At 48.3% G+C, this 12,206-nt stretch overlaps 1 protein-coding gene, 1 non-coding gene and 1 pseudogene across 3 annotated transcripts; 1 reads left to right on the top strand and 2 right to left on the bottom strand.

Moving 5' to 3' along the window:
• Nucleotides 1-496: 496 nt before the first annotated feature.
• Nucleotides 497-3,393, top strand: LOC117861976 (uncharacterized). 2 transcript variants are annotated; one of them, XM_034745483.2, is made up of 2 exons: nt 497-2,476; nt 2,567-3,393. In XM_034745483.2, exon 1 carries the CDS (start codon nt 627-629, stop codon nt 1,341-1,343), a length of 717 nt encoding a protein of 238 aa, XP_034601374.2. In that variant the 5' UTR covers nt 497-626; the 3' UTR covers nt 1,344-2,476; nt 2,567-3,393. The 2 variants fall into 2 exon arrangements, with proteins under 2 accessions (XP_034601374.2, XP_072150451.1); XM_072294350.1 differs by having other exon boundaries at nt 497-2,480.
• An 87-nt stretch (nt 3,394-3,480) lies between these two features.
• Nucleotides 3,481-4,904, bottom strand: LOC117861001 (uncharacterized). The gene is made up of 4 exons (XR_011898415.1): nt 4,714-4,904; nt 4,129-4,438; nt 3,895-3,971; nt 3,481-3,804 (listed from the first exon to the last, which is right to left on the bottom strand). It is a non-coding gene; the product is annotated as an uncharacterized protein (transcript).
• A 595-nt stretch (nt 4,905-5,499) lies between these two features.
• LOC140220071 (putative disease resistance protein RGA3) lies at nt 5,500-8,587 on the bottom strand (annotated as a pseudogene).
• Nucleotides 8,588-12,206: the final 3,619 nt, after the last annotated feature.

Here is a 12,206-nt window from a genome sequence, read left to right as displayed (position 1 = left end):
GAACTTTAAATACGATATGATATATTTATCTGAAATTAACTTTTAGCATGAAATATCTGCTGAATTATAATTTTCGTCGTGAAACCATCTGCACGCTGTTCCCAGTATCATTTATCCAAATGCCAAAACACTTTTTCACCGATTTTCAAACGTCCATGTGGATCATGCTTCTCGTGGTTCCAAAGTTCAATAGTGATACATTTGCACAGTTTAACCAACGTGCAAACATATTCACCTTTCTTTCTCAAAAATACAGGTGACAACATTATCCTAAGTAGTAGTGCAATTTACATACGTTTACCTTAAATGAATTAGCAATGCTCCTGCTTTCTTTAAAAAAAATTACATACGTTTAATGAAATCCTAGTGCTGGAAAATGAAATCCATGCATTACTACTCTGTTTATAGACCAGGTCCACGGAGCAGGGAGAGGAAATGGCGCGACGCTCGTGGCATCCACCCCCATCACAGCAATCCCGGCGAGTCAACAAACGCACAGCTCCTTAAAAACCTCGCCACACGCCACCGGAACGGAGCGATTTCCAATTCTTTCCCCTCGCCCCAACGCCATCGTCGTGGTACCCGCCTCTCCCTCCGCCTCGCCGCCGGAGTCCTCGCGCCTCCGCATGGGCGACGACATCGCCTGGTCCGAGATCAACGGCGTCTACGACCGCGACGACTCCCTCAAGGAGAACACCAACCCCAAGTGCCTCCTCAAGAACCACCCCCACCACAACAACGGCTCCTCGCAGCGGTTCTCCGGCAACCTCAAGCCGACGGCCGCGCCCATCATCGGGCTCTCGGGGAAGCTCGGTGGCGCGCGGCGGCAGCACCACTACCCGCCGGCCATCTTCCCCAAGAAGGCCAAGACCGGCGGCGGCGGGCGCGCGCCCAAGGCGGCCGTCCCGGAGCCCGGGTCCCCCAAGGTCTCCTGCATCGGGAAGGTCCTCTCCGACCGCGAGCGCGCGCGCCTCGGCCGCCCGCCGAGGACGCGCGGGAGCTCGAGGCCGCCGGGGTGCTGCGGCGGGTTCGGGTTCCTGATGCGGCGCAGCCGGTCCAGGAACAGCGCCGTGGAGTGCGTCGACCAGTCCCCGCCGCCGCCGTCGTCTTTGCCGCCTCTGGCTGAGGCGGCGAGGCGGAGGGAGACGAAGGAGGTGGAGGAGGAGGAGGACGACGACGAGGTGCCGGCGGTGGCGGTGCCGGGGCTGGGAGGCATGCGGCGGTTCGCGTCGGGGAGGCGGGCGGCGGGGTGGGCGGCCGAGATGGAGGACGACGGACGCGTGGCGAGATCTGGGGACGGTGCGACACAGTTCCTCCCATGCGGACCCACGTTGGATGTCTGACGCGTGGATGTCCCATCCAACGATTTCTACGGACTCAACTCCTAGCATTCGGATGGACGTGGCTCTATGCAAGGACAAGGCTCACGCGATGGTTCCCCTTCCCAGCGGCTCGGTTCCCTGCGCAAATGAGTGATACAGCTCCGTTCTCCTTAATGGTTGGTGGCGGCCCCTACCATGCACTGCTGCTCGCCGCCCTGGGCACGCCTGCTGCGCACGGCCGCACCGCTCCTCCGCGGCCTCCCGGCTCTCCAGCACCTCCGACAGGATCGCTGCGCACCGCCCGATCGCACCGCTCAGGACCTCGTCATTGTTGGAGCACTCGGAGTCGGAGCTCTCGTCGCCGCCGCCGTGATCGTCGTCGTCCTCGCGGTGGTGGTGCCCTTGTTCTTGGTGGTAATGGCCGTGCATTCCGGGCGCTGGCGGCGTGCTGCTCCCTGTCCCTGGCCGCAGCTCGTCCAGCGACGGTCGCCTCCTCTTCCTCTTCGGTGACTCGGGGTTGAAATGCGCCGCGCTATGCCCGTGATGCCACGTCTCTTGTTCTTGATTACATTGACAGAGGGGTGGAATAAAATATGCAACATGCAACCGGCTGATCGGAGCAGTGGCGCTCCGCCGGTGTGTTGAATAATATTCAACACCCTGCGAGTTAAATAGTATGCATATTTTCTAACTATTCACAGCCATACCACTGAATCTGTATTATCATATCAACTGATAGCATTTTGTTTCTGAAAAAAGATGGCAACTGGTAATTTACAATTGTATCGGATGCCCGATGAAGGTGCTTCTTACTACATTGCACTTTGTTGATCCAGACTATGGCAAAAGTATTCAGTTTTATGTACATGGTTTGCTAACCAGTCATTGGCACACATCATCTGAAAACTCGATGAATCTTCATTGCCATATATGTGACTACATTTCTTTTTACCGAAAGCAGCTGGAAACTGACAATTGACAATAGGATCAACTGGCCTTGGAAGATGCTTGGTATACTGCAACTTGTGAATTCTGGTAATCGGGGAGTAGCTCCCCCATCCATTACTCACCACAGGCGAGACCATTGGTCTGATATGAGGAATCACCTTGCATATGATTTTTTTACACTGCAGCACCACTTTACATCATTATATGTAGGTAACATCCAGATATGTACTGCTTCTCCTATGTATCACATCCCGACTATCTTATTGACGAAATTTAGCATGTCAATATCTCTTCAGATTGGACATGGAACTGCTGTCAGGTGCCGAGCATGTTTGTACTCCTCTAGTGTGTAGGCCTGAATGCCATGAACAATGATGGACTGATCTTGGCCAAGGCAAGCAAGGATTCAGGGAAAATCCAAAGCCCATCACCACATATCAAACCAGATGCAACTGCTGGCACCATTAATGATGCTTTACTTCTGTCGATCATGTGCCAGGTGAATACTATCACGACGATCATGGCGGCGGCAATGAGAACTCCGACTCCGAGTGCTCCGACGACGAGGAGGTCCTGAGCAGCGCGATCGGGCGGTGCGGCGGCGATCCTGTCGGAGGTGCTGGAGAGCCGGGAGGCCGCGGAGGAGCGGCGGCACCGGGAGGTGATGGCGGTGGAGGAGCGGCGCGGCCGTCAACCATTGAGGAGAACGGGAGCTGTATCACTCATTTGCGCAGGGAGCCGAGCCGCTGGGAAGGGGAACCGTCGCGCGAGCCTTGTCCTTGCGTAGAGCCGTGTCCATCCGAGTGTTGGGAGCCGAGTCCATAGAAATCGTTGGATCGCTGGGACATCCACGCGTCAGCCATCCAACGCGGGTCCGCACGGGAGGAATTGTGCGCACCGTCCCCACTGAATTTTCTTCCGTTGACGTGTGGCTTTCGTTCTGATTGCGGCTGTGCTTTAGCTGTAGTTGAGCTGCGTACATACTGGCAATTACAAATTGGGGTTTGGATCGACAAATTTTGGTATTTGGTGGTGCAAGTTGGATAGTGGTCTTGCAGGTGCACTATCTGTACATAAATTTATCACAAGTTTTCAGTTTTGAATCCATCTTGGAATTTTGTAAGAGTCCTCTGTTTCGTTTCTTGTGTAGTATTTCTATGGGTGTTAATAGATCATGGTTCTCATACTTTTTTCATAATCCAACTCAGTCTTATATATTTTCAACCATATATATTTTTTTCAAAATCATATAATCTTATATCCCGGTTCTTATTGAGCCCGATCATTAAATTTGCCTTGTCTCTCAGACGCTATCCTTTCCTTGTGGATGCTATCAAATACTTTCCTTGTGGACGAGGTGGAGCTCAAGGGGGGAGCCGCTGGCCGTTGATGGTGTGGTCGGATGGGCGCGTGCCAGTGCATGGTGTCGAAGCTGTAGGCCTTGCTTGCGGTTGACGGAGATGGTGCCGACCGACCTTGCCCGCCTCGAACCACAATCCAAGTGAACGTTGACTCAGCTGGAGGTGTCATCAACCTGACAATAAACTATTCCTTTTAGAAGCGCAATTCCATCCTATGCAAGAATACGGTTGTGGGTACAGACTCGAGTTTAATCCTATAGTACCAGTCATAGTCATGCTTCTCGTCCACTGGTATGAGGAAGTCTCTCTTTCCTGGGGGGAACTTTGCAGCCATGGCCACCTAGCACAGTAATAGGTATACAAACACCAGAGTGAGCGAATCCACTTTCGAGGAAACAATTGCACAAGATTTGCACCGGTAATGGATGTGTTCATCATGAAAATTCCTAATAACATGACCAGGAAAACGCTAGAATTGCCACAACCAAATAGCTCACCTTGGATAGCTTCAAACTCGACCGAATACATTGGTTCCAAGAGGTTCACATCCTTATTATCCTTCTCACGCTTTGTACAGCTCCCTGAAGAAAACGATGCTCTCATCTCTGTCTTTTTGAACTGCAGATGGAACCTTAGCCTTGCCAATTCCTGCAATTCTCCTCACGCGGTTCATCTTCAAGAAACAGGCACACTTTTGCTTCAACAATTGAGAGGATCAGGGGTTTGGAGACTGTGACAAAGGTTACACATGAATACTACCCAAAAGATTCCAAATTTGCCGGCAATTCCAAGGCTTGCTGGAACTAACTGCAGACAGGTTACAGAAATATAGTTGATTACTGGTGAACGCACGGATGGATCAATGCAACCAAATGGAAAATGATTGACTGATTCAATTGTTTAGTAAGCATAGTGTTGCTTTCTCATTGTCCTCTAATGGAACATGCCTTTTGTTTTCATCTAGGTCCTTTATCTTTTTCCTAACATGCATGTTACTTTTTTAAAAGCAAAATTATAAAAATTCTAATGCAATTAGGAGTTGATAGATACACACAGAAACTTGTGGATAAAATCATACTCACAATGCAGCATCAGATGTTTTGAAGGCCGGGAAGGGAGGATCTCTTTGCAATCAGCGAGACAAGAAGAAGCTTCCGTGGCACAGAATGGAACAGGCTTCTAATTTTTTGTATTGTCCTTTGCCGAGAAACGATTATGCTTATGGAGCACCGCATCCAGTGATCAGTCCAAGTGCAGTCAATCTGATGACATACTGACAGTACAACCGAAAAGAATGGAGTCAATATGCATTCAGAACAATGATGTGAGCTAGATCAATAGCAGAATAGTTGACGGGAGAGGCGAAGCACGAGCATACATACCTCAGTTGCCTTGAGAACCACCACCGCAGGAGGGAAGGAACCACTTTCGTACGTGCCCTTTATGTATAGCTACCTCAGTTGCCTGTGCGGGTGCTTCAATGATATGGGGAATAGAAGCGATCAAGTCAAAGTACTCCCCACCTTCTCTGCAACGCCTCTGCAGGTCAGGGCAGCCACCTATTTGTAGGTATTTGAGGGCAGGGAGCCGGTGCAGGAGACCCTGCGGAAATTTCTCTATCCCTGGACAACCATCAATAACCAACTCCTCAAGGGAAGTGAGACCATCCATCCCATCTGGCAACGTTTTCAGTGCATTGCAACTCCACACAGAGAGTCTCCTCAGCTTGGTCAGATCTCCGAGGTTTGAAGGCAGCGCCACCAAACTTCTGTTGTTGTCAATCCAGATTTCCTCGAGGGATGCGGGAAACTTGGGGAGCAGAGGAAGGATTCCGTCAAGTTTGGAGCAACGACTAATGTGCAGAGCTCGAAGGTGAGGAAAACAACGGAGTTCCTCCACGGGCCAGCGGACAATATTGAGGCAGCTGATATTCAATTCTTCCACAGAGACCAACCAGTCCCTAAGCCCAAGTTGCAATTTGGATTTATTAAATATCGTTATGAAGGCGGCGTCACCCTGAAGTGTCAAATATCGTAGTGTGTCCAAAGGTCTTTGACTCTGGCATTGAAATAAGAGCTCCTGTAGAATTATTCCCTTCGCGACCAGATAGATTGAGATATGTGAGAACCGGTAACCTTGGGAGACTTGCAAGCTTATCACAATTCTCAATTTCTAGTTTTTCCAGCCGGGGAAACATCACCGAGCTAAGAATCTCTCCAGCACTATTTTCTGCCCATCTATCCAACTCAGGCAAAGCAATTAATTCCATCCTCTTTAGCTTGGGGAATATTTGCAGAGAGGTATTGTCTGCTTCAGCTTCCACGTCGATGTTCTTGCACAACGTGGTCAAGCTTTTCATGCGCCGTAAAGACAGATACTCAAGAGAGGATGACAACCATACTATTGGCAGGTCCTTACACCATGGGCATCCGGACATAATAAGTTCTCTCAAGCACCGGAACATTTGAGGGTTTCTCATCCATTGCGAGATTGTGAAGCCACCATAACTATGCACCTCCAAAATTTTTAGCTTATCATGAGGTTCAAGAGATTCCAATACTTGTTCATGATTAGTGGCCTCACCAAATATAGACTTGTGATGTTCATCACGAAAATGATCCCAATACAACAACAATTCATTTAGATTATGTTTCCCATGGAGATTGGCCTTCGACCCACACTTTACTTCCCGCAAATTATACAGTTCCAACCTGTTGCCAATCTGTCGTAGGTCTTCGAGCTCCTCGATTCCACATCCATCTTTTGTGCCCACAACAAATGTTGTTAGTGTGCGAAGGTTGTGTAGTACACTAAGTTTTGGGGGCATTCGTTCCAATCTATGACACCCCAGGAGATAAATATGGCAGAGCTTCCTCATAGTTCTCATACCCTCAGGTAAATATTGTAGTCGGGAGCAGCCATTAAGCCTCAAAGACAGTAAGTTATACAACATACAGATTGAGTTTGGCAAGCTAACAATATTAGAGTCAGAGAGATCAAGATACCGCAAATGTGTTGTGCGTGTGAGCTCCATATGGACGATTGAAGTATCTCCACAACAAATATGCAATGCTCTTGATGACATCAGTTTTGACTTCACCACATCCTTGTATGATGATTTTGACGTCAACAAAGTGCGAAGATACATAGTGCCTCCAAGTAACTGGCTGATTTTGTTCAATTGATAATTTCTCGAAATATGCAAGTGACGGACGTCATTTACAGGCAGATTTTGCTGAATTAACTCTTCCGCATTTGCACATTCATGTGCAACATCTTTTGCAAGGTCATGCATCAAGTCGTGCATTTTACATCCATTTATCTCTTGTTTTGAGGCATATTTAAAATAAGGCAAAAAGGGCTCCCTCACTAATATCACATGTTGGAAAAAGGTCCTCCAAACCAACTCGTTGAAGACATATTCCCCTTTTTGTGTCAAGTCCATCGTCCCATCTTCATGAACATAACCGTTTGCCATCCATAGTTGAATCAACATGTCCTTCTCCATCTCATAGTCCTTTGGGAAAACTGAACAGAAGGCAAAGCATTGCTTCATCTCAGGGGACAAGTGCTTGTAGCTCAGTTTTAGTATGGGCAATACCTCATATTTACCTCTATTGGTATCACTAATATTGCAATCTGCAATGGCCTCCCATTCCTGGATTTGTTGTTTTGAACTCATCAATCCACCCATTGTCTTCAGTGCAAGAGGTAGTCCCCTGCACTTCTTGCTGATACATCTGCCAATTTTGACAAACTCTGCTTGCTCTTGCACTCCTTTACTAAATGCTTTCTTTGAGAACAATTCCCATGAATCATCTTCGCTCAAACACACTAATTCATGAGGTGGAAGGGTGCCCATTATTGACGCCACTTGTCGGCTTCTACTTGTGACAGCTATCTTGCTTCCTGATCCACCAATTGAAGCACAGAGTAGCGGCCTCAAGTCATCCTCCCACTTGTTTTGGTCTTCGTTCCACACGTCGTCGAGAATGAGTAGGAACCTTTTGCGGCCAATAGCTTCCTGCAGTTTTCCTCGCAGCAACTCGATCGTGTCAGGCAGACCACATCTGCTATTTGTAGCCAACTCAATCACAGATCTAACAAGAGGAATAGCTTCAAAATTTTCTGACACGCAGTGCCACATCCTCAATTCAAAGTGCTTCTGAATTTTGTCGTTGTTGTACACCATCTTGGCTAGCGTGGTCTTGCCCACACCCCCCATTCCAAGGATGGGCAGCACTTGTACATGCTGCCGATCTTGCTGGTCCAGCAACAGTTCCACCACCCCATCTTTGTCATCTTTTCTGCCAATTATCTCCATGGATTCATCCAGCGCTGAGTGCGTCTGCCGAGGAAGAGCTTGCGGCGGCCCCTCCGGAAGCGCCACCAGGCCAAACTTTGTCATCTCGGTCACGAGCTCGTCAATCTTTTCGAGCACGTTCTTCAGGCCTCTGCTCGCTTTATGACGGAATACAAGACGATTCTTTGAGGTGAAGTTGCTCAGTACCTTGCTTGCCGTGGACTGGCCGCTCAGGGCCTCACGGCGCAGCGCCTCGTACTGGAAGTCGTCGAGGACGTCGTCGGCCTGGTACGCGGCGGCCTTGAGCTCCTTCATCCACGTCCGGACGGCGTGGTTGGTCTCGCTCTTCGCCTCGGCGTCGGCCAGCAAGGACTGCACGTACACCAGGTGGCGCTCGAGCTTGAGGCGGTCGTTGTCGACGCCCCACATGCGAGTGATGCTCTGTACGAGAGCGTCAGCCGCCTTGCCGACGACGCCGCGCACCACGGGGAGCAGCAGCGACTCTGCCATGTTTCCTTGCTCGCAGGGCTTCCTTGCACTTCCTCAAAGGCTCAACCACAGGGAGAACTGAGAAGAGGCAACAGGTGACGGAAACAAGGAAGAGACTTTTTGGTAGGTGCAAAAAAGCACGCTGATATTTCAAGGCAAGTGGGTAACAGTGACGGGGAAGATATTTCAGCACGCAGCACGCGTAAGTTGACTGACTTGCATCATTGCGTCTCAGTGAGGTCTCAGAGTAGCACACTTGCCACAGTTCTTTCTTTTGTCTACAATTTCAAAACTGCCACTACAAAACTGCAAAGTGACACGGCATTTTATTTTTCTAATTATAAACTATGCTGAGTTGCTGACGACGGCTAAAGAGAAGGCAGCAGATCATGTTGACGGCTAAAGAAGCGAGAGGGAGGTGGTGGAGGTAAGGAAGCTTGAGCTGGAATAGATGGGAATGAGGACTGAAGAAGCGGAATTATTGGTGGGTACTGCTACTGCCCACTGCTGCTGTACTCCACCGAACGAGAACGTCAATACAGGGTCTCCCATCTCCCTTTCCAGCTGCACAAGCTGTGACCGTGAGAGAGGCTGGAACTGACCTGTTGGCCACCGTGTCTGCAGGCCCATCAGGCAGCAGCTGTGAGGCCAGAGAGAGGGAGAAGATCGAAGAAATGCTGCTTTTACCTCATTACCTGGCAGCTTCCTGCTGCCCCCATGGCCTACAAACCCGGCGGCCACCGAGAGAACCTGCACCCATCCTCTGTACCTTGTAGAAGTTGATGTGCTTCTCTACTGATTGGATTCCCCTTGCTTTGGTTCCCATCCCCGATTCCAATACAAGTTGTAACAATACCAATTGAATCTACTGCTTGATTGAGTTGGTATGGAGATGGTTGGTAACAAGGTGACACTCACAAGGAAGGTATTTGAGTGACAGCAGCGGTGTATAAAGCTCGAATGGATCAATTGATCAGTTTCTGCAAGCAAGATCAAACAAATAATGAATAGAAGTCAGACAGTGGAATTCTATCAGCAGTTTGTGTTCTCCAAATTCTATCAGCCTGTGTGATATATACTGATACAATGTCTCTGTAAAAAAAATATATTGTTTGTTTTAAGCCCTGTGTTTGTCTGCGTGTTTGAACTCTGAAACTGAACCTGCACTTGAACATGTGGTGTGCATTTCTGTTGCTTGTAGAATATCAGTCTCGTTCACTGATATTGTTTTATTATGTGACTTAGATTCTTGCTTGAGGAGCTTGGAACACACCCTTGCGCATGCATACCCAAGAAGAACTCACAAAATACTCTTGGGTAGTGGTGGCAAAAAATGTGCATGACCTGAAAGTACTTAAAAAGGACAGTGTACCCAGATGCTGGAGGAGCAAGTTCCTTCAAAACGCTCTCCTCTACCAAATGTTGGCCATTGTTTCTTATATTCTCTACCAAATCCCCTCCACCATCTCCATATTTTACTTGCAGATCCTTAAGGCAAACCTGAAAGAAGACTGCACGATCTGTTCCTCTATCTGGCAACAGCTCATCAGGTATGACCCATCCAACAACATGTTCCCTACGCTTCGCATGCACAAATTTCCAGAGAGTGTTATCAGCTTTCAAAGCCCTAGCACATTGAACCAACTCAACAGTGCTGCAAACCGGTAAATCTGCATTCATGTTCTTTAGGTAAGACAAGACTTCATCAAGGTATTCGTTGTCCTGCGCAATGGAACTCATTGATTTCACGATAAGGTATTGCTGCAACTATACTCTGATATTTCATAGGATTTGTCTTTTTCAATTGTAGGAACTCCATGTATGGTTGCTCAAATTGGGCTAGTGCATCCATCTCAACTTTGAGGGAGGGATGCTGGAGAATAGCTTCAATCAGTGCAGAATTGTAATTTTCAAGCAAAATAAGGAGATTTTGTATATCTACTGGTATATCAGCAGCAGCAGTTTCACCGAAGATGCAATGGCGAATAATTAGAGCAAGACTAATAGCATCTTTCTTTATGCCATCCTCACTCGACACGTCAAGCAAATCCCATATCCTAAGAATAGCTCTCATATCTCCCGTATAAGTTAGGACAAGATCATCCTTAGTAATGTTGCCATAAAGCAATAACCTAATTGGTGGAAAGAGAGGAGAAACTTTATAACCTCATCTGTAGATAACCAAGAAACGTCAGAAGGAAGGACCAAATTCTCATCTAATTTGGATCCTGGGACTTCAACTGTCATTGTTTGCCTCTTCCCAACCAATGTGTCCACAAGTTTCAGATGATCACCAAGTTCATCATATGACACAAAGAGGTGCAGCAGCTTTCTTTTCTCCATAGAGACCTGCAAGAAGAGAAAATAAAAAGTCAAATTCAAATTTAATGAAGCAATGGTCTGCATTTACCTAACTTGCATCATTATTATGTTACCGTAAAGCTATGCTAACAATAATGCAAGTTGTCCAACTATCTCACCAAAAATGGGATATTGCAAGAAATGCACGAATTGAAGATGAACAGCAATGAACAGATTATCAAGCGGACCAAAACTGTAGTTACAACGTACAAGAATTAGCAAATTGACCAAAAATAATATGCTAAGTGTCCTTCCATGGTGAAACAAGTAAAAGAGCGACAGTCAATAACAGAGAGTGTGCCAATTTGGCACCCCTAGCACTACTGACCTACGGCGGGCGAAACACCCACAAGAACAATCAATCTATTACGATTTGCTTGGAGTTTGCACACAAGATTCCTGAAATAGAGAGAAAAGAGGAGGCAACACTAAACTAAGCTATGCAGACACGAGTTTTTCTCACTCAAAAACAAAACTGAGCTTGATGGCTGGGCGTCGCATGATGGCGGCGTGGTGGCAACCAACCGAGCTACGCAGGTGGTGTCGCTACTAGAGCTGATAAGCTCCCGTTCGTGACGCATGAAAGAGAATCCCTACGCTCCAGAGGAGAAAGAGAGGGGTGGACGCTCACCGGTGACGAAGCTTCCCTGATCTTCCTAGCTTCCCTAATCTTACTCCAACCACTGAGCAGGAGCGACACGAGGAAGGAAAGAATCGGCTCCGTGGGTGGCATGGCCTCGCGATTGGTGCGGCGGTGCTTTGCCGGCATCGGGGCAAGGGGGAAGGGAGAAGGGGAGGCGGCGCCGATTGGATTGGCAAACATCGGCGGTGGGGAAGGCATAGGAAGGGAGAGGGGGGGCAGCGGTGGCGGCATCGGGGCAAGAAGGGCACAGGAAGGGAGTTTTCACGGATGGCGCTCCTTCGTTTACCATTTTTGTGGCTTCTACATATTTGCCGTCGTGAATCAAACGAAGCTACAAAATTATCACTTTTATCGACGTGTCACGCCACGTCCTCACGCTAGCGTGGATGAGGCTCGGGAAAAGACCGGCTTGCCCTCCCCTTATCCCCTCTCTCCTGCCACTGATGTGTGGGACTCGCACGTCAGGTTCACCTTCAACCTCCTGGCGAGCGCTCGCCACTGCTTGTCCCACCGTTCCACCACGACTGTCGTGCCACCACCTGCTGCTGCTACTGCTTCTTCTTTCGCTTCAGCATGCGCACGGGGCATCCTGACAAAAGGATATGAATTTTAATTAACTTCTCAAGTTGGTGGTTTGTGGGATGGAAAAGGATTAAGATTCTTTTAGCAGTTGATTATCGTGTCCTATTCTATCTGTCTTAGGATTTCGCTTTTTAACTTTGAAATAATTGCATTGGTATAAACTTATCATGCGGTCTTTCTTAATTCTGACCATCATT

The sequence above is a fragment of the Setaria viridis genome, chromosome 6, assembly GCF_005286985.2.
Source record: "Setaria viridis chromosome 6, Setaria_viridis_v4.0, whole genome shotgun sequence".
Classification (NCBI taxonomy): Eukaryota; Viridiplantae; Streptophyta; class Magnoliopsida; order Poales; family Poaceae; genus Setaria; species Setaria viridis.
The sequence above is the reverse complement of the archived record's forward strand: the minus strand, read 5'-3'. Positions and strand labels throughout refer to the sequence as shown.